A 23,694-nucleotide genomic window follows, 5' to 3' on the forward strand; every position below is an offset into this window, starting at 1 on the left:
CACGACCCCTATTGACTTTGGGGTCACCAGGTCAAAGGTCAAGGTCACCAGGTCAAAGGTCAAGGTGCTGCGGGGGCATTTGTCACCATTAGTGACAGCTCTTGTTATGTCTCCCACCACACAGTGGTGTGGGAGACATTGATTTACTCCAGTCTGTGTGTGTCTGTCTGTCACAAAGCTTGTCCGCACTCTAAGTCAAACATTTCTCATCCGATTTTCACCAAACTTGAACAAAATGTGTTTGACCATAAGACCTCGGCCAAGTTCGATAAATGGTCAAATCCATCCTGGCATATTGGAGTTATGACCCTTGAATTACCAAAAATTGGGCTTTTTACTCTTGTCCGCACTCTAAGTCGAACATTTCTCATCCAATCTTCACCAAACTTGAACAAAATGTGTTTGACCATGAGACCTCGGCCAAGTTCAATAACTAGGCAAATCGGTCCAGGCATTTTGGAGTTACGGCCCTTGAATTACCGAAAAATCAGCCTTTTTACACTTGTCCGCACTCTAAGTCAAACATTTCTCATCCGATTTTTCACCAAACTTGAACAAAATGTGTTTGACCATAAGACCTCGGCTAAGTTCGATAACTAGCCAAATCGGTCCAGGCATTTTGGACTTACGGCCCTTGAATTACCGAAAAATCAGCCTTTTTACACTTTTCCGCACTCGAAGTCGAATATTTCTCATCTGATCTTCACCAAACTTGAACAAAATGTGTTTGACCATAAGACCTCAGACAAGTTCGATAATGAGCCAAATCGGTCCAGGCATTTTGGAGTTCTGGCCCTTGAATTGTAGTGAGTAAACAGTATATAAAACTGACATGCTATTTAGATGATTAGGCAGTTGTGGGAGACATTTGCTTTTCTCAAAAGCAGCTCTAGTTTCTAAGTGTCTTGGCTACTAAGATAAGTCTGTAACCCTTATTAGATAAACATTTTAGAATATGAGCCGTTAAAAATACATACTCAAAGAAAAAAGTTACTTAAAATGTAAAAGGTATTTTTGGAGGGTGTAGTTGGTAGTTGCTGTTGCAAAGTTTAAAATCTAGGGTTTTATAGTGAACAAAGTTAGCCTTTAGTTATATCTAATCAGATTTCTCTCTATAAGTATATACAAGTGTTGCCATGGTGATATTTAAGAGCACTCTATACCAACTAATAAGTTTTTTTTATCAAATACATGTTTACACTGAATAAATTACATAACAGTTATGAAATTAAACACATTACAAAGTTTGTTCCCCTTGTCTCCTTTTAGGGGCTGCCAGAGTTAAAAATATAAAAGTCCTTAAACAACTTCTTATGACCCACTTGTTGTATCTTCACCAAACTGTTTCTGAAGCATCCTTTTATGAATGTCTCACATTTTTCATGTTGTTCTGCTAAAAATAGAAAAACCTTTAAACAACTTCTTCATATGATAATAATCTTCACTAAGCTTGTTCCATAGCATCCTTGCATAAGGACTTTTATTTTATGCTAAGTAATGAAATACTGTATTCTATCAGTTAAATATTTTTATATCATCACTCACACTGTGAAAATATGAAATCTACATTTTCACATTGTGAGAGATATAGCTCCGCCCCCGTCATACATTGTGTATGAATTTTAAATTATTTGCTTAAAACAGGATGAAAATTGTAGTCGCACTTTGTTCTTTATAGTATATTTCTCAATTCAAATTATTTTACTTAATGAGACTTTCATAACGTTATGCAGCAAAAAATAAAATAAAATGGAACTTTATGTTGTGTGCGTCTTTATAGCCTCACAACACGTCTGACGTCATGACTGTTTACGCGCGTCTGTTTCCCGCGCTGAGATTGAAAATTGTTGCAAAATGCACATCCAACGTAATTGAGCATAAAATAAAAAGACTATTTTGTTAAGATGATTTGAGTAATAAGTCGATCTGTAGAACACTTTGCTTGGACTTTTCTCAAGTTTGCTCTAATGTTTTTACTTGTCTTACTTATTGCATGAAAACATAGCATGTGTCAGACAATTCATAAAACATCCAAGGTTTTGAATTCCAGAGTCCGGAAGTTGAACCAGAGATATCCCTGCTGTTGCATGTGTGTGCTTCATGCAGACAGTATGTGGTTGACCGTCAGGTTGACAAGGCTGAACAAGAACTAAGGTCAGAGGTCAAGGACACAGAGGAAGGGGCCATTTCAAAGTTAATTGGTGTTAATGTGACTATAACAAAACTGCAGGATAAAATTCATGCTCAGATGACAAAGGTATTATTTTGACTTGTATTTTATAATCATTTTATATGACATTTACATTTATCTACATGTATGAAAATTCATGAAAAGATTTTTACAAGACACTTGCATGTATTTTCCATTCTTTTGTAAATAATACTGCAATCTATATATTTGACCAGCAGTGATAAAATTCAGTTATTAGAAAGATATTACATTTTTAATCAGGTTTTCAAAAAATCTGGTTATTAGATTGCCTAATGTTGGCAGTCGGGCTGGTGGGCGTTAAACGTCAACTTTTGGTTTCCGCTCAATAACTTTAATTAGGAGTGACCAATCCAAATGAAACTTGGTTTACAAGTAGCTTTCATGGAGACAGAGTTTTGGATTGCATATGAGATCATTAGGTTTAAGGTCAAGGTCACTTTTGCTAAAAATAGAAAGAAAACAGTTTCAATAACTTTAGTTTGCATTGATGTATTGAAATTAAACTTGGCCTATAGGTAGCTTATAGAAAAACCAAGATTGGTATTGTATATGGGATCATTTGGGTCAAGTTCAAGGTCAGCATAACTTCTTAGAAAATTCCACAGTGGCGCAGTGGTCTAAGAGCATTGGCCCATAAGCTACTTTTTAGCTCATCTTATTTTTTTTTTAAATCTACGAGGTATTGTCGTCACTTGATTGTCAGCATCAGTGTTTGTTAAAATTTTTGTTAAGTTCCACCGTTTCTCAAATTTTTTTCAGAAGTATTGCCCCTTTTTGTACTTAGAAAATTTGAGTTTATTGGTTAATATATTTGTTTAGGTCCATCTTTTCTCAAAAATTATGAGAGCTACAACTTTGAAACTTTGCACACTTGTTTATCATCATTAGGGACCTATGTAGGCCAAGAACCATAACTCTGATTTGCATTTTGGCATAATTATGGCCCTTTTTGTACGTAGAATAAAAATTTGAGTTTCTTGGTTAAAATTTTTGTTTAGGTCCTTCTTTTGTAAAAAACTGTAAGAGCTACAACTTTGAAACTTTGCACACTTGTTAATCATCATTAGGGGCCTATGTAGGCCAAGAACCAATTTAATTTATATCATGGAATGTTTATTATATGAAAGAATGTTAATTTGACCCTGCTTTGTGTAAATATTTTCAGTACCAGGATATTGTTGAGAGCCTAGAAGACAGTAGTAAGTCAACAGGTGATGGCAGTAACACTAAGGTGCTAGCTAAAGCTCAGGTAACACACTATACCAGCTGTTTAACTTTAGTATGGAGATTTTAGCTCACCTGACCACAAAGTGCTCGTGAGCTATTGTGGTTACACTGTGTCTGTCATCCGTCGCTTGTGCGTGCGTTCGTCCATCGTCAACAATTGTGCTTAAACAACATCTCCTCCAAAACCACTGAACGGATTTTGATGAAAGTTGGCCTGGATGTTCCTTGGGTGGTCCTTTACCACAGTTGTTCAAACGGTTCTGCTTGGTTACACATAGGAGCCAAAAAAGCTAAGAAAAAGAAAAATCTTCAAACGACATCTCCATCTAATTTAGATGGTCCGATTTTAAAATAGTTTCACACAAATGGTTCTTATGTCAACCTCCAAGACTGTTAAAATTATTTTGATTCATCAAAAAACATGGCCCCCAGAGGGCATGATCACTTTTCTCTTTATGTATAAATTGGAAATTTTAAAAGTCTTCTTTTGTGAAACTGCTAGCACGATTTTAAATAGTCTGTGTGAACCTCTATCAAGATTGTTCAAGTTATTTCGATTTGTCAAAAAAATGGCTGCCAGAGGGCATGGTTACTTTTCCCTATATGTATATAATGGAAACTTTAAAGTCATCTTGTATGAAACTGTTTGAAGGATTTTAAAATAATTTTACACAAATGGTCCTTGTTTGACCCTCTACCAAGATTGTTCAAATTATTCCGAATTGACAAAAAACATTGCTGACAGTAAATAGTAGAAACTTAGAAAATCCTCTTGTATGGAATTGTTAGCCCGATTTTAAAATTATTTCATACAAATTGCCCTTTTGTAATATTCTACAGATATTGTTCAAATTTTTCTGATTCATCAAAAAACATGGCCACCAGAGGGTGTGGTCACTTTTCATCAACAATTACTTTAAAGGCCATAAAATCAAACTCACTCACGACTTTTTTTACTTGTTTATGTCTATGCTTTCATTCTTTTAACTTTTTTTGTGTCAATACAGGATTTGACCAGTTTTACTAGCAAAGGTGAGCCCCACTGTATGAGTAACCACTAATATCTCTTTGCCATTGGTTCCAGCATGACTACTTACTCCTAGCCACTACCATCTCTTTGCCATTGGTTCCAGCATGACTACTTACTCCTAGCCACTACCATCTCTTTGCCATTGGTTCAAGCATGACCACTTACTCCTAGCCACTACCATCTCTTTGCCATTGGTTCAAGCATGACCACTTACTCCTAGCCACTACCATCTCTTTGCCATTGGTTCCAGCATGACCACTTACTCCTAGCCACTACCATCTCTTTGCCATTGGTTCCAGCATGACTACTTACTCCTAGCCACTACCATCTCTTTGCCATTGGTTCAAGCATAACCACTTACTCCTAGCCACTACCATCTCTTTGCCATTGGTTCAAGCATGACCACTTACTCCTAGCCACTACCATCTCTTTGCCATTGGTTCCAGCATGACCACTTACTCCTAGCCACTACCATCTCTTTGCCATTGGTTCCAGCATGACCACTTACTCCTAGCCACTACCATCTCTTTGCCATTGGTTCAAGCATGACCACTTACTCCTAGCCACTACTATCTCTTTGCCATTGGTTCAAGCATGACCACTTACTCCTAGCCACTGCCATCTCTTTGCCATTGGTTCCAGCATGACCACTTACTCCTAGCCACTGCCATCTCTTTGCCATTGGTTCCAGCATGACCACTTACTCCTAGCCACTGCCATCTCTTTGCCATTGGTTCAAGCATGACCACTTACTCCTAGCCACTGCCATCTCTTTGCCATTGGTTCAAGCATGACCACTTACTCCTAGCCACTACCATCTCTTTGCCATTGGTTCAAGCATGACCACTTACTCCTAGCCACTACCATCTCTTTGCCATTGGTTCCAGCATGACCACTTACTCCTAGCCACTACCATCTCTTTGCCATTGGTTCCAGCATGACCACTTACTCCTAGCCACTACCATCTCTTTGCCATTGGTTCAAGCATGACCACTTACTCCTAACCACTACCATCTCTTTGCCATTGGTTCAAGCATGACCACTTACTCCTTGCAAATATTTGCCATTGGTTCAAGCATGTCCACTTACTCCTAGCCACTAACTTCTCTTTGCCATTGGTTCAAGTATGACCACTTACTTCCAGTCAATAACTTCTCTTTGCCGTTGGTTCAAGCATAACCACTTACTCCTAGCCACTGCCATCGCTTTGCCATTGGTTCAAGCAGGACCACTTACTCCTAGCCACTAACATCTCTTTGCCATTGGTTCAAGTATGACCACTTACTTCCAGCCAATAATTTCTCTTTGCCATTGGTTCAAGTATGGCCACTTATTTCCAGCCAAAAACTTCTATATGCCGTTGGTTCAAGCATGACAACTTACTCTTAGCCACTACCATCTCTTTGCCATTGGTTCAAGCATGACCACTTACCGCTAGCCACTAATATATTTTTGCCATTGGTTCAAGCATGTTTCCCTTACTTCCAGCCAACAACTTCTCTTTGCCATTGGTCCAAGCATGTCCACTTATTTCCAACCACTAATTTCTCTTTGCTATTGGTTCAAGTATGACCACATACTTCCAGCCAATAACTTCTCTTTGCCATTGGTTCAAGCATGTCCACTTATTTCCAGTCAATAACTTCTCTTTGCCATTGGTTCAAGCATGTCCACTTATTTCCAGCCAATAACTTCTCTTTGCCATTGGTTCAAGTATGACCACTTACTTCCAGCCACTATTTTCTCTTTGCTATTGGTTCAAGTATGACCACTTACTTCCAGCCAATAACTTCTCTTTGCCATTGGTTCAAGCATGTCCACTTACATCCAGCAAATAACATCTCTTTGCCATTGGTTCAAGTATGACCACTTACTTCCAGCCAATAACTTCTCTTTGCCATTGGTTCAAGCATGACGACTTACTCCTAGCCACTGCCATCTCTTTGCCATTGGTTCAAGCATAACCACTTACTCCTAGCCACTACCATCTCTTTGCCATTTGGTTCAAGTAGGACCACTTACTTCCAGGCAATAACTTCTCTTTGCCATTGGTTCAAGTATGGCAACTTACTCCTACCCAGTAACATCTCTTTGCCATTGGTTCAAGCATGGCCACTTACTCCTGACCACTAATATCACTTTGCCATTGGTTCAATATGACCACTTACTTCCAGCCAATAACTTCTGTTTGCCATTGGTTCAAGCATGGCCACTTGCTCCTAGCCACTAATATCTCTTTGCCATTGGTTCAAGCATGTTTCACTTACTTCCAGCCAACAACTTCTCTTTGCCATTGGTTCAAGCATGTCCACTTATTCTCAGCCACAAACTTCTCTATAGGGTAGAGAACACCAATTGTTTTCCCATAGACTTCCATTATAACATTATGGCATGTACGGCCTTCCATATATCGAAACATGTATATCCAATCACATTTTTTTCAAGAACTATCTTAGTTCCACCAAAATATCGGACGAAAAACATATGAATAGTGATACTTTATTTAAGTAATTTTCGTGTGAATGAGATGACCCCCTGTTTACATCGTTGTCATGGCGGGAGAAATTCATTTGATGAAACTTTTTCAATACACATAAAATGTAGCAAATTTTGTCAAAATGTATCATGAAATACTGTAAATGCAGTAAAAATATTCCATTTTGAAAAAAATAATCACTTCCTGGGTTTGTTTACATGACTGACCAATCAGAACGCACAGATGCTACCTTATTCCCAGGTATACACTTACCTCATTCCCAGTAAGTTCCCTGTACTTTTTTGAATTGGTGGTCTCTGACCTATAGATGAATGTTTCGTTTCACTTTTTCCCATTTTACAGTTTTATTGTTATGTACAATCCAATACCAATTGTTTCACAAAGTTTCATCAAGAAATGTTCAGTTTTAAGAAAGATATAGACAGTTTACTAAGGTCACCCCCTGTCGATTTACAGGCCCAGATTCAGACACTGTCGTCATTTTATTGCATTTTTTTGCGAAAATTTAAGTTATTGGCATAGGATTTTGTTTGGAAGCTGAAATATGATTCATTCCGTAAGAAATAGAAATAAAGTCTACCAATTTTGATCATTCTCCGACATTACAGACATAAAAATGAGCCTTTCTGGTCCAAAACCTCAGATAAAAATGGGCACACCTGTCAAACAAAGAGGCCAAAATTTAAAAAATATTCAAAATTCACGCTTACTTTTGTACGAAAACGTCTTTCTACATCATCTGCAACAGATTTGTGACCATTAACATTACCTGTGATCGCTTTCGACAAAAGTCACGTTTTAGCTCTAATATAGGGTAGAGAACACCAATTGTTTTCCCATAGACTTCCATTATAACATTATGGCGTGTACGGCCTTCCATATATCGAAACATGTATATCCAATCATATTTTTTTCAAGAACTATCTTAGTTCCACCAAAATATCGGACGAAAAACATATGAATAGTGATACTTTATTTAAGTAATTTTCGTGTGAATGAGATGACCCCCTGTTTACATCGTTGTCATGGCGGGAGAAATTCATTTGATGAAACTTTTTTTCAATACACATAAAATGTAGCAAATTTTGTCAAAATGTATCATGAAGTACTGTAAATGCAGTAAAAATATTCCATTTTGAAAAAAAAAAATCACTTCTTGGGTTTGTTTACATGACTGACTAATCAGAACGCACAGATGCTACCTTATTCCCAGGTATACACTTACCTCATTCCCAGTAAGTTCCCTATACTTTTTTGAATTGGTGGTCTCTGACCTTTACCATTGGTTCAAGCACGTCCACTTATTTCCAGCTAATAAGTTACCTTTGCCTTTGGTTCAAGCATGTCCACTTATTTCCAGCCACTAACATCTCTTTGCCTTTGATTCAAGCATGACCACTTATTTCCACCTAAAGCCATTAACAGCTTTTCCATTGGTTCAAGCATGGCCTTTTATTTCCAGCCACTAACTTCGTTTTGCCATTGGTTCAAGCATGACCACTTATTTCCAGCTTAAGTCTTTAACATCTTTGCCATTGGTTTAAGCATAGCTGCTTATTTCAAGCTAAAGTCTTTAACATCCTTGCCATTGTCAATTCATTGAGGGGAAATGTTAGTCTTCCTCCACCCATAAAGATATGACCTTAGAAATTAATAATAGCTTTGTATCATCAGAAGGGACTGTTTTGGCATATGGATATGATCAGCCCCTGCATACATTTATAAGTATGGCATCTCAATCTCTCTAGTGTTTGGAAATTGCACTTGGCTTGTCATATGTATTTTAATAATGATATAAACCCAGTGCTAACACTGTCAAGAAATATCTAACAAGAAAAATTCCATAATTTCCAGGATGATTTATCAGACTATTTTTCCACCCTTGTGTTGAAAATACCTACTTTGAAGAAACTGCAGGAAGGGTGTGAAACAGACACACAAAGGAAACTACTCAGGAACTATACTAAGGTACTCATTTCATGTAAATTGGCAAGAAAACTGCCAGGAACTACATCAAGGTAATCATTTCATGTAAATCAGCTAGAAAACTGCCAGGAACTACATCAAGGTAATCATTTCATGTAAATCAGCAAGACAACTGCCAGGAGCTATATAAAGGTATTCATTTCATGTACATAAGCAAGAACACTGCTCAGAAAGTATACCAAGGTATTCATTTCATGTAAACCAGCAAGAAAATCATCAGGAAGTATATCAAGATATTTATGTCATGTAAATCAACAAGAAAACTACTAAGGAACTATATCAAGATATTCATTTCATGTAAATCAGCAAGAAAACTGCTCAAGGGCTATATCAAGGTATTAATTCATGTTAATCAGCCAGAAAACTGTCAGGAAGTATGTCAAGACATTTATTCCATGTAAAATCAGCAAGAAACTGCTCACGAACTATATCAAGGTATTTTTTCATGCAAATCAGCAAGATTTATCCAGATAATAGCATCTAAACACCTCTGTAGTTATGTACAGGTGTTCCGATGTCCTTGTAACCATTACAGCTTTAAACTTCAAATGCATATAGACATGTAGTACTTTTATCATCAGAAATGTTTTTTGCTGGCTGAATCTCCATTCAAAAATCATTACTGATAGGCTTTTTTCTGTTAAAATGTTTTTAATTAAATCTTACAAATATGATTAACGGGTTACCAATTTCTGCTAACTGAAAATTGGATGTTCAGGTGGATAACCAATTAACCATTGACATTCCTATTCTGAATTATTACAGTTTTTTCACCTTGATATTTGGTAAGGTATGTCGATTGTTTTGTTTGTTGTTTTTTTTTCAGGCGAAAAGTGACTTCTACCTTGACAATATAAACATGTTCAGGACATTGAGAAGAAAATTAGGCGAGTCAGCACCACCTCAAGTACTCGAATATATACAGAAAATAGTTGACAAAAATGTAACTACTGCTATATTTCTATATTTTCATATATTGTCCTAAAATTGTTGAAATAGTTTTGAATGGCTGCTTTTTTAGGTGACAGATGACTGAAGCACTTACCTGTTACCTCTGCTCAAACCATCCATTTGGCTGGTGCCCACCAGTTCCTGAAATTATATCTTAATGGCAGCTGACATCTTACTCTATCAATAAGACTGGAATGTTTTAATTTAAATGAAAACCAACAAAACAAACAAACAAATACAGGATTTTACATGAGTGTCTTTTCATATTGAGATTATTAACCATTAGCCTGCTGAATTTCTAAAATGGACTGGTCCATCATTCCGTTTGGGCAGTACCATTTATTATTCAAAGGGGTGAACACTGAAGATTTAATGACTGAATAGCAAACAGTGAAGACCATGATCAGCCTGCACCGGTCACAAAGACAGAATCACTTACCACCAGCAGGCTAAAGGTTAAACAAGTTTAATAAATTCAATGTGGAAAGACACAAATTTAATATTCTTTTTTATCACTTTTTGCTGAAACGTTAAAATTCCTTCCTTCTTCTCCAGTTATAGACTAGGTTAATTTGACCAACATCTTCTATACCTGGAATGATGTCTAACATCAAAATGTTACTACTCTCAAGTGTAATACCAAAATTATCTAATGTTTCACCTCCATGATGTCAATGCAAATGTGTGCTAAAAGACAGTAGTTGATGAAGGCTCACATGTTATTTCTTGGTATTTCATATGTAGAAGGTCTTCTAACAACCAACAAATGATGTAGTGTATTTTTTCTAGGGGTTCAGGGTGCTTTTATAAAATACACTACAATATTCGTAACTACTGTATAGCATTGTATTTGAATACATCATCAATAGCAAGGAATAGAAGATGACAACAATATCAGCTGTATTACTCTGTATTAAATGTAATCTTGCATTATAACAGACAATAACATTTGAAATAACAATCCTAAATCTTAAATAATTATAAAATATGAAGTGTGCCAGATTAAATATGTATGAATGATTGTCTATTATCATCATTCACAGGCAATAGTAAGTGCCCAGATCTACATCCGTCAACTCGTGTTTGAGTCTATTCATCTTGGTGACAAGTACAAACTGAAGGGACTGGTGCCTGAGCTACTTAAACCTTTAGATGATGTATGTATAAATTACCTAAAGTATCTAATATATGAGTTTGGTATGTACTTGCTATTAATTTGCATATGAGAACAAGTCTTTTATTTTAGGTAACAACATAATTTTCCCCTCTTGACAAAAGTGACGCAAGTTTTCCTTTAAAATTAAGTTTATTAGTAGTGGTTCTGCTTTCACTGTTTCATGTTGAAATATCTCCTTCTGAATCTGCAAGTCAGTTTTCAATGTAATTTACCAGCAGTGTTTCTTGATGTACGTGTTAGTGCTGTGAAACTCTGCTGAATGATATAGGACACTGACCTCTTGTTTAGGGATAGCTGTTCCTTGTTTCTGGTAACTCTTGGTCATTTTATTATGACTGACTTGAGTTCCAGTTAATGAAGCCAATGAGATACCAGCATCTGACTGGTCATTTAAAAATATATTCTTAATTTCGATCCATGGAATGGATGTATCTGTAGGGGCCTCTGTAGCCAAGCGATTAAGGTTGCTGACTTAAATCACTTGCCCCTCACCAATGTGGGTTCGAGCCTCACTCAAGACGTTGAATTTTTCATGTGAGAAAGACATCAAGCTGGCTTACAGAAGGTCTGTGGTTCTATCAATGGTGCCCGCTTGTGATGAAATAATGCACGGAGGGGCACCTGGGGTCTTCCTCCACCATCAAAAGCTGGAAAGTGACCTATAATTGTGTCAGTGCATCGTTAAACTCAACAAATACAACAACAAAAAAAAAAGAAAAAAAAGGATCCATGTGTGAGGTGTAGTCTTTTCTCCAAACTCACTTTTATTATTATCCCCCGCCGATGAAATCGGGAGGGGGGTATTGAAATGGCGTTGTCAGTCCGTCAGTCCGTCCGTCCGTCCGTCCGCAGCCATTTCTCAGTAACTACTTGGTAGAATTTCATGAAACTTGAAATAAACATGAACCAACATACTGCGATGATGCCCGTCAAGTTTTTTTTTTGATTGGTCAATTTCCCTCAGAGTTATTGCCCTTGATTTAATAAAAAATGTCCGTCTGCAGCCATTTCTCAGTAACTAACAGGTAGAATTTCATCAAATTTGAAATAGACATGAACCAAGATACTGCGCTGATGCCCGTCAAGTTTTTTTTTTTGATTGGTCAATTTCCCTCAGAGTTATTGCCCTTGATTTAATAAAAAATGTCCGTCTGCAGCCATTTCTCAGTAACTAACAGGTAGAATTTCATCAAATTTGAAATAGACATGAACCAAGATACTGCGCTGATGCCCATCAAGTTTTTTTTTTGATAGGTCAATTTCCCTCAGAGTTATTGCCCTTGATTTAATGAAAAATGTCCGTTTGCAGCCATTTCTCAGTAACTAGCAGGTAGAATTTCATCAAACTTGAAATAGACATGAACCAAGATACTGCGACGATGCCCTTCAAGTTTTTTTTCGATTGGTCAATTTTCCATATAGTTATTGCCCTTTAATTGTTTAAAAATCCACAGATCTGTACATAACAAACCAACCAATTGGAAGAATTTCATTAAACTTCTTTCATTCTTTTCCATGAACATTTATTATAAACATGTGATGTTGTGTACCTACACCTGGTCACCCCCCTCCCCCCCCCCCCCCCACCCCACCCAATTTTTTTTTTTCATTTTTTTTTTTTTTTTTCATTTTTCGTTTTCTATCAATATTTATAATCAACATGTAAACTGTTGTATCCTCACCACCCCACCCCCACACCCAAACAAACTATTCATTTTCTTTTAATTTGATTTTGACTAATGAAATTATTTGCTTCTTGGTAACATTCTTAATTTTTTGCTGGAGATATTTTTTGCCGTTCCTCAACTCTGACCCTTTCGGCGGGGGATTCCAATTCATCGAATTTGCTTGTCTTAGAACAAGAACTTCAAATGTCTTGTTTTTGTGAAAAAGCAGAAAATTTTTGATTAATTTTATTTTAATTGCCATATTCAAATTTTGTCACAATGATACTATAGGTTCCATTTAGTCATGGTTATTCATCTACTTTATAAAGGCAATAGAGGAAGAGGCAGACACCTGTCTGGCATCACAGGGAGAAGACCTGGAACAACATCAACAATATCTGATGGAAATTATCAAAGTTCAGATGAAGGTAAGTCTCTTGTTCTCTTCATGTGACAGTATCCATTAATCCATTCTAAGTGACAGGTTTCTTAGAGAATGTTCTGGAAAAACACTGTTACAATTATAATAATATTTTCTTTACCGGACTTAAAAATGAACATACCCTGGGCTTATTAAAAGTCAAAAATATTCCACATTATATAATATAGACTTTGCTAAGTTTGACAGATATTCAGTTAAATAACATTAATATTTTAGATACTGTAAAATCATTACATTTTATTGGAATGAAATTTTGTGGTTTTGGTCTAAATCACTATTTCATGGGGATGTGAGTTTATTGATTTTAGAATTTGAACATAAAACCCACGAGAATTTAAGGTGTTCATTGGGATTAAATTTGGGGAATTGAGTCATCCACGAAATCCACAAAAATTAGTTAGTCCCCAATTAATATTAATGAGTTGACAGTAATTATGAACATAAAGTTTCTACTCGAAACTCCAGACTTGAATTTTCTGTGACTTTAGTGTGGTCAGACACATAAAAAAGACAAGTGATATTACAGTTTTCTCAAATTCAACCTTTTATATTACAATACCTTGAATACTAAGGAAAATTAAAAATATTTTGTCTTTATTTTTAAAAAATTGTAATGAGAGCAGTAAAACAAAATTTTCTTTAAATGTTTAGTCTAGATTTGCACATGTTCAGTCAAGCTCAAAAATTAAAAAGCACTTGTACTGACTTGACTTATATTGTCACAGACAGTCAGACAGCCCAGCATGATTAGTGCTGAATTATGTAAAGGAAATTATTGCTTGTTTCTTAAATATCTGTTAATTTCATTTTGCCTGTACAAGTTCTTTTTTTATTAGATGGACATTTTTCTCTGGACTGACTGACATATATAAGTGGTCAATGTTCTTACATGGTTGTAATTAAATCGATTTATCTTTAGTAGAAATATACCAAGGGAGGTAACATAATTGCTACTACATTGTGAAAGTTTACCTGATAAAATAAGGTACACAAGTTACCTGGTAGCAAATGGTCATGACTCATAATTATATAGCTACCAAAAGATGGGGCAAAATACTGTATATTTGGAAATATTCACAACATGGAAATGCTCATGAATTCATGAAATTTGTGAAAATATCAGCTTGCGTAAATTTTCGCATTCAATAGACACATCATATTAGTCATGAAAAAAAATGAACCTACCTTTGACACTTCAGTTTTCGGTGATATATGATTATTTGTAATTACTCAAAATAAAAGACAAAAGCACGTGCAGTCTTCACTCTATTTATTAAGCGCCTGAGCGGCGAATAATCAAACATTTAATCAATCATCTAATACAGTTTACATTAAAATGAATGCTCAAACATTTATTAATATGAGTTGGGTAAAATGGCCGCTCTGAGTTCGGTATGTTAGGCGTTAAAGCTCGCTACCAAACTATTGAAAACTAATATCAAACGCAATAAGGAAGTTAACCGAAAGGAGACCGGGCGTGTCATATAAAAGGCAACCAATTTTAATGAATAAAACGCACTTGCATATTTACACTCAGGTCACTGAGATATTAACTGTATCCATACACAAAACCTTTAGCCATAAGAGTCCTACCGACTGTGTAATCGTAAACCCCCAGTTCCCCAATGTAATGTACCCTCAACAGGTACCAGCTTAGGAAACTAAAAATGCACAACCACACATTCGGCGTTAGGGAATGCCATTGGCTAAATACATCTAAAACGGTAACCACATTAACTAGGTCTTACCAATACACAAAGGGCCAGACCTATAGACCCGAAGCGACATTCGAGTCAACAACAACAATAACAAAAGACCCAAAGCGACATTTGAGTCTACAGTCAAAGCTAGCATAAGGACCCGAAGCGACATTCGAGTCGGCAACAAAATAACCAAGTGACCCAAAGCGACATTTGAGTCTACAGTCAAAGCTAGCATAAGGACCCGAAGCGACATTCGAGTCAACACAGTATAATGACCCGAAGCAACATTCGAGCCATAACAATTATTTTACCACGTTACTAAGCTTGTGACCTGAGATAACCCAAAACAAAAGTAATTAAACAGTCTACGGACCCGAAACTGTCAACTCAATTAAGTCACAGACGCACAAGTCTCATCTGTAGCGCAAATAATGCCATCGACGAGAGTTGATACACCCGTAACCGGAAGTTTCGAAGGTAAAATTATGAAGTATATGGTTCAATTTTCTTAGCTTAAACCACAGCGCCCGGTCACCTTCCGGTCAATAAACAATTTTTTCCGCTTTTTTGTTTTGTTTTTTGCAAATTATCCATTAAAGAGCGACTATTAAATTGTAATTTAAAAAAGAAGGAGCATGAGACCGTCATTTCCATAAATATACACGTTATAATTGATATCTCATAATGAAAAACATTATTAACATATATCAGAAACAGTACCGTTTGCCAAAATATATCAAATAAAACAAAGAAACTGTCCTTTGAGAATGACACAAAATTTACATGAACAGAGTCTGTGTTTCACTAAATAACACTTTAAAAGTAATCACAGTCTATCATTTCTCTGTTGGTGAACCTAGGAACTTTAATAAATCTCATAAAATACAACAGTCTGACTGAAACGTTAATACGTATGCTGTCCATTCGTTCCTGGTACCAATGAAGACGTTGGCAAACGCAGACGATCTTCTGATTCCCATACAACAGATATCGATATTAAGCAGACGACACAGTCTGAAATAAAAGTACTAGACAGCAATTCTGTTTCCAATAACATTCTAACAGACATATGCAAATGTTAGACAGAAAAATGATACAATACATCGTATATAAAAGATCAAACTGCAACATCTAAAAATTTGTTGACTTATCGAATTTACGGGGTGTGGCGGGTGGGAGAATTTATCGGTGTGACTTGTCAAAAGAAACAGCGTAAGTGAGACAGACTGCACGTGATTTTCGGTTTTATACTGTTATTTTAGACGACTGGCTCTCGGTTGAATGGTTTATTGCTATAAATAAAGGACTACAAAATCGGGAACCAGATTGACAGCTGATTGGCTACGTTTCTATGACAACAAACAAAACATTTCTCGAAATAAATAAATCAAATTATTTTAAATTAAAAATAATTTTTATTATTTGTAATTACTCAAAATAAAAGACAAAAGCACGTGCAGTCTTCACTCTATTTATTAAGCGCCTGAGCGGCGAATAATCAAACATTTAATCAATCATCTAATACAGTTTACATTAAAATGAATGCTCAAACATTTATTAATATGAGTTGGGTAAAATGGCCGCTCTGAGTTCGGTATGTTAGGCGTTAAAGCTCGCTACCAAACTATTGAAAACTAATATCAAACGCAATAAGGAAGTTAACCGAAAGGAGACCGGGCGTGTCATATAAAAGGCAACCAATTTTAATGAATAAAACGCACTTGCATATTTACACTCAGGTCACTGAGATATTAACTGTATCCATACACAAAACCTTTAGCCATAAGAGTCCTACCGACTGTGTAATCGTAAACCCCCAGTTCCCCAATGTAATGTACCCTCAACAGGTACCAGCTTAGGAAACTAAAAATGCACAACCACACATTCGGCGTTAGGGAATGCCATTGGCTAAATACATCTAAAACGGTAACCACATTAACTAGGTCTTACCAATACACAAAGGGCCAGACCTATAGACCCGAAGCGACATTCGAGTCAACAACAACAATAACAAAAGACCCAAAGCGACATTTGAGTCTACAGTCAAAGCTAGCATAAGGACCCGAAGCGACATTCGAGTCGGCAACAAAATAACCAAGTGACCCAAAGCGACATTTGAGTCTACAGTCAAAGCTAGCATAAGGACCCGAAGCGACATTCGAGTCAACACAGTATAATGACCCGAAGCAACATTCGAGCCATAACAATTATTTTACCACGTTACTAAGCTTGTGACCTGAGATAACCCAAAACAAAAGTAATTAAACAGTCTACGGACCCGAAACTGTCAACTCAGTTAAGTCACAGACGCACAAGTCTCATCTGTAGCGCAAATAATGCCATCGACGAGAGTTGATACACCCGTAACCGGAAGTTTCGAAGGTAAAATTATGAAGTATATGGTTCAATTTTCTTAGCTTAAACCACAGCGCCCGGTCACCTTCCGGTCAATAAACAATTTTTTCCGCCACAATAAATTTTAATTTATCCCCCAAAAAATTATTATTGAGCAGAGTTTTCCTGTATTGCAGTCTTCAAATAATCTAGATAAAACTCCAACCCCACATCATTTAAGTGTACACCGTCATCGCTAAAAAAGTTAGTTTCCGTATCTATGTCAGGGCTTATGAAATCTCCCCTGCCAGAACGGCATGTTGCTATACGGCCCAACCTATTGATACGCTTGCGCTTTGTCTCCAACGACTTTACGTTCGTGACCCCCCTCCAAACACGCCTGGGTAAAATGTCAACCCATATCAGAACGGTGTCGGGAAAAGCCTCACGGAGGTATTCGATTTCCCCTTTTATACTTCTTCTCATTTTGATTAAAGATAATGAGGCAAGATCGTTACCACCTAAATGTATGATGATAATCTTGGGTGGAGGCGATAGCAGCACCTGGGTCTCTATGGAGTTGCGGAAAGAGGTCCAGCCGAGTCCCCTCACTCCCCACCAAGCAATTGTTAAGTCAGGCAAGCGAAGGTTGACCTTTCCTGTGTCCGTCGCTCGGATGCCGGCCCAGTAAGGGATTGAATCCCCTAAAACCCATACATCTACAAGTATCGAGAAACAGAATTGGTAGTCAGAATTTGCCGCTAAAGCGAAAATGAAATAAGTACAGTGCAACCCCTATAAAGTAACACCGTTTGGGAAATACAAATATTGACTATTATGTAAAGGTTGTTGCCCTGAGGAAGTAATTTTGACGGTATGTTACAGCATGAGGAAGTTTGAATGTTGTTCTAAAGAGGTTTTTGCTTAATAGCAGGATAGCCTTAAAGAGATTGTACTGTACATTTCGTAAGTACACAAAGGCCACGCAAATGCCGTACTTGGGAAACAAGTATATTTATTGAATCAAGAGTGATAGAGTTGTGTGCCTTGACCTATTTCTGATAGCGGATATATAATTTATAACAGTTTGATGTCCATCTACCCAATTTCATAATAACTTCTGGTGGAAAACCTTGAGACGCTAAATCAGTAGCCCGACCGATTCTAAAACTATGTGATCGAAAAGTACCAGGAATTTGACACTTTCCAACGCATTTTGACAATACAGCGGAGAATTGTGACCTCGTAACGGGGGTGCCGTCTTGATGACAGTACAATATTCCAACCTGTTTTGGTCTCACCGCTAAGAATTCAAGTAGTGATTGCACTGCGCAGACAGAACCTGATTCTCTGGGTATTTTTAATGTAACCACTTTACCTCTTTGATTTGTTTTAGAATGACGAAGCTTAATTATAGCGTACTGACTTCCTATCCGGGACAAGTCAGATAACTGAAGCGAAACCTCTGATAATCCTTTACACGGAGAAACTAATTCGCTAACCCTAAAAAGTCCAAAGTAGGCCAGGGTAAATAATGAATTAAACAATTTTGATTCATAATCACTAAAACAAATGTGAGGGAGTTTTCTGCATATATCAATCAAGATTGGTAAAGTCAGAGGAGTTCGATTATCTTGCGTTATGCGGTTCCTATGGCAACCCTCCAGCAGTTTGTTAATAGCAAAGACCCCGGATATATTATAATATCCGAACAGTTTATGAAAATAATTTAAACCTGCTATATACGTCGTAATAGTTTTTGGTGACAACTTCATTCCGAAACAGAATGCAGTAAATAACATAATGTGTTCTTCGGGTAGAGGCCAACACTTTGGAAGATTATAAGACTGCCTGAATTTCTCAAAGGTTCTTAAAGCTGTATTATACGTCAGTCTAGAGTTTACTGCGATTCCTGAAAAAAGGAGCTGTTTAGCTCTAAACTGAAGATGTCCCAAAGGAAATCTGGTACCGGGTGAGGACACTGGTCTGCGTCTGGAGCTAGCTTCCGAAACCTGTCCAGCTGAAAGCGAGACAAAGCATCACAAACGTTGTTAGAATGACCTGGGACGTGAACTGCCTTAATTACGATGTTAAGGTTAAAACATATTAACGTTAAGATTCTTACAATGCACATGACTTTTTCCGACTTAGAAGATAATTTGTTCAAGATCTGAACTACTGCCATATTATCGCAGTTAAATTTGATCTTCTTATTTTTTAGATCTTTTCCCCAAATAAATATAGCAGCCAAAATGGGGAACAACTCTAAAACTGTTATATCGGACGTAAGACCACGTGCACGCCACGTGATTGGCCATTTCGCGTGACACCAATGACCTTGAAAGTAAATCCCGAATCCTAACTCCGTGCCCGCCGCGCTATCAGTGTACAATTGTGCGTCTTCATTTGTGACCCAATATTGATCATGAAAAATGGAAATGCCGTTGAAATTCTGAAGCAGAGTTAACCACATTTTTAAGTCCAGTCTTATCTCTTCATTTACCCGGATATGATGATAAGGCTTTGTAAGGCCGCAAATAGAGTTTATTAGGCGGCGAATAAATGGCCTGCCCACAACTATTGCCCTGCAACAAAAATTCAGAGACCCTATGAGAGACTGCATTTTCTTAAGTGTTGTTTTTTTTCGTGAAAGTATTTCTTTAATTGTTTGAACAACCGTTTGAATTTTTGGCATTGGGATTCTCACCGTCATATTGATTGAATCAAGTTCTAATCCTAAGAATATTAAAACTTCTGTCGGGCCTTCCGTTTTTTCGAGAGCTAGAGGTACACCAAGTTCTGACATTGTGTTTTGAAAATTTCTAATGCTCGAGTGCATGATTCTAACGACTTGTCTCCCCCCAAAAAATCATCAAGATAGTGAATTAAATTTCCGTTTTTAACTTAAGCTTGACACAGAACTCCAGAAATCTAGAAAACCTTTCGAATGTAATACAACTAATCGACGCTCCGAAAGGAAGGGCCTTATCAAAATAAAAATAGCCATTATAGCAAAATCCTAGCAGTTCGAAATCTGACGGCCGGATTGGAATTAAGCGATATGCACTTTTTATATCGGACTTGAAAAGCTTGCAGTTTCGTCCTAAATTTTGAACCAGTTTAACCGCTTCGTCAAAACTAGTGTATTGGACCGTGCATAAAGCCGGGTCAATATGATCATTGATTGAACCGCCAGAGGGGTATGACAAATGGTGAATCATGCGGAATTCCCCAGGAGCTTTTTTTGGAACAAGGCCAATCGGTGACACGATTAGATTTTTAAGCGGGCGGTGAATGAATGGACCTGCAACCCTGCCTGCCTCTATTTCTTTATTAATTTGATTTTTTATGATATTTGGGTTTAATGTCGTAGAACGTAGATTGTTTGCATCTCGTGCTAACCTGGGACCTGTATATTGGATTGGAAATCCTTGAGTAAAACCATTTATTAAAAACTTTGATTCGTTGGGGTCGTACAAACGAGAATAGCGCCTAATAGCCTCAATTTTGACAGGGGATTTTGCTAAATTTACAACATCCAAGTTATGCGGCTGATCTGATGCATTGATCAAGGGCGTAATGACCTTAGGCCTATTAATTTCTCGGGTTACCTCCTCTTGGTCTTCTAAAGGGTCGGCGGAAGCCTCTGCCACGAAAATTAGGCTGAGCTTTTGAGTTTTGAGCTTGAACAAAGGATCTTGACTGAAAACAAGCAACCTCTGGGTGTCGTGCACGGCATTTTGAGCATACATGTGCGTATTTGCAGTTAGGCCAGTTGCAGTTACCCATATTGAAATCATTACAAGTGTACTTTCCAGGATTTAACCTAGTATTATTTGACGTCTGCTCATCCTTAACTTGTATGCAGCGCCACCAGAGTTCATTATTCATTTGTGACCAGGAGCCGGGTGTTAAGGCTTGGCGGATTCGAAACTGCTCATCGTAATCTCTCCACCCATTTCCCCCCTGGCGCATAGCACAATCCCGAATATTGAACATGTAATGAAGTAATTCATGGACTTTGTCACTGTGTGTTTGTAAATAAATGGATGCGTAAATGATAAAAGCGTTCGTCCATTTTTCTATGGTCATTATTTTGTCTTTGCACACTTGCTGTGACGCCTCAATATGACCGTCTGACGACAGTTTGAAAATGTTACCTGTGCAATAGTCAGACAATTCAACAGCCCCTTTTAAGAGTAAAGCGAGATTAGTATATTCCCCTCGACAGATCTGTTGTTTAAGTGTAGAGGGTACGTGAGCCGACAGGTCGTCGTTTGCCAAACGGACGGACGGAAAACTTCGCCCCGAATCTGACACATGCAAAGTTGACTCATTAAGTTGACTAGGAGGCAGGGAAACAAAATTATTACGAGCGATGCCACACCCCGTACTCGCATTTTTACTCAAACCTAACGGACTACATGGGTTTCTGCTGTTATCTGAAGGGAGAACACCCGAATCCAGTAAAATACGTTCAAAATCAATAACTGACCCACCTTTTTCTCCTTGCAGGAGCTGGTTGTCCCCTTCATCAAACTCTTCGTCTCCTAACGCCTGTGCTGCCGGACCACGTTGTGGGCTTCTATCCTCCTGACCAAGGTCATCGGCCCTCCTCTTCTGTCCGCGTGTATTCGGGCGGTTCTCCGGCTGATTTGCCACTGGTACCGGGTTGGCGTCGTTGTCTTGGGGTCTTGGCATACCCCTGCCATGCGCTCTACCTCGTGCCCTGCCTCCTCGTTGCCGCACTCTTCCACGTGGCATCTTACTAGCAGTTAAATTACTAATCTTATTACTCAGAACTAAAGAATTTATCGGTGTGACTTGTCAAAAGAAACAGCGTAAGTGAGACAGACTGCACGTGATTTTCGGTTTTATACTGTTATTTTAGACGACTGGCTCTCGGTTGAATGGTTTATTGCTATAAATAAAGGACTACAAAATCGGGAACCAGATTGACAGCTGATTGGCTACGTTTCTATGACAACAAACAAAACATTTCTCGAAATAAATAAATCAAATTATTTTAAATTAAAAATAATTTTTAATATTTTCGCTCACAAAACAACTGGAATTGAGATATTCGTGGAATTTTTGACCTGCTATTACATCCACCTATACAGTAGGTTAATTCACCGATGATTTTGCAGAGGGCTATGTAAACTGTTTCTGATTTGTGTTGTGACACATAAAATATGAAAGTTGTTTATATTTTCAGGACCATCGTGTTATTAGACCGTCCAAGAGACAGCTGGCAGCACACGGACGGACGCACGCTGCTGATATTCTGAGAACAAGGGTAGTTGAGATACTGGAGCAGGTTGATGTTCAACTAAACTTGAAATCTGTCAACAGAAGTTTTCAGCGGACCAAAGCCGAGCTAGAAACTGCCTGTAAAACTGCACAGCAATTACAGAATAGAACTTTGTTGAGTTAGTTTGGATGGGGCCTGAGATCAAAATTGCTTCAACATTCCAAGGCTTTTAAATGCTCAATTTTTTGTTTGCATGACCATGGGTTCAAATGAAACTTTGTATTGATATTGTTACTGTAAATATGGAAGTAATACTTAATTAGCTCAGTAGATAGAAATCAGAATGATGGACCTGGAAAGTTATTATTATTTTATTTGTTCTTAACCTGTGACTCATGTGGAGAAGTTGTCACTTACTTGTGGAGAAGCTAGGGTTAACTGATGGTGGTATGAAATAACTGAAATACTGTTGAAAAAAGAAATAATTCCAAGAAAACAAGTAAGCAGAAGTAAGCTCTGCTAGGTTTAGCATAACAGATATATATCATTTTAACAAGGTTAAAATTCTTTCACTCTTAAATCATAATTTGAATTTCAGTATCAAAATTATTCTTTAAGATGTCCAATTTGATACTTAAACTTACTGTAGACTAAAGGGGTAACAAATTAGTTAACCATAACTTTCTTTATAGTTAAGTTTAATTACTTAAACTTTCTAGAGCCGTTTGTATTTCTGTGCTTTATTCATGCAAAATGTCATTGAAAACAGAATAAGGAATGCAGAAATGTTTGCAAGTCTAAATCTTAACTTTAGATTTTAACCAATGATTAAGGACATATACTTTTATTTTAGACTCAGTGATTAGTTATTCTTTTAATGTTTTATGTGATATAATTATTTTTAGAGCTTTTGTTTTGTTCATATTGCTCAACATGTAGATTTTAGGTTCTGATATTTGTCAGTAGTATTTTGAACTGACTTGTTCAATTGATATGTGCAATATCTTGAGACCCAGGAGACATAATAGTGTTTGAAAAGTCTGTCGGTCTGTATGTCCTTCGTGCTCACTTGTGTACTGAATTCCTACAGTTTTTATCCTATTCAAATGAAACTTGGTATACATCATCAACATCAATTATCTGGTGTTTCATGTCCACTTTTTTCTTCAGGTTGTGCCTCTTTGTTGGACTTGTTTACAATTACGTCTTGTGTA

At 37.2% G+C, this 23,694-nt stretch overlaps 1 protein-coding gene across 2 annotated transcripts in view; it reads left to right on the plus strand.

Annotated features, from left to right (window-relative positions):
• LOC123547224 (uncharacterized) overlaps positions 1-23,028 on the plus strand; it is a 37,780-nt gene extending 14,752 nt beyond the window's left edge. For both annotated transcript variants that reach the window (XM_053551499.1, XM_053551500.1), the window contains exons 7-13: positions 2,051-2,257; positions 3,378-3,461; positions 8,821-8,934; positions 9,779-9,895; positions 10,947-11,060; positions 13,077-13,175; positions 22,445-23,028. In XM_053551499.1, coding sequence (XP_053407474.1) covers positions 2,051-2,257; positions 3,378-3,461; positions 8,821-8,934; positions 9,779-9,895; positions 10,947-11,060; positions 13,077-13,175; positions 22,445-22,663 — 954 coding nt within the window. In that variant the 3' untranslated portion in view covers positions 22,664-23,028. The remainder of the gene's footprint in view (positions 1-2,050; positions 2,258-3,377; positions 3,462-8,820; positions 8,935-9,778; positions 9,896-10,946; positions 11,061-13,076; positions 13,176-22,444) is intronic.
• The last annotated feature ends 666 nt before the right edge of the window (positions 23,029-23,694 follow it).

Source organism: Mercenaria mercenaria, chromosome 9, assembly GCF_021730395.1.
Source record: "Mercenaria mercenaria strain notata chromosome 9, MADL_Memer_1, whole genome shotgun sequence".
NCBI lineage: Eukaryota > Metazoa > Mollusca > Bivalvia > Venerida > Veneridae > Mercenaria > Mercenaria mercenaria.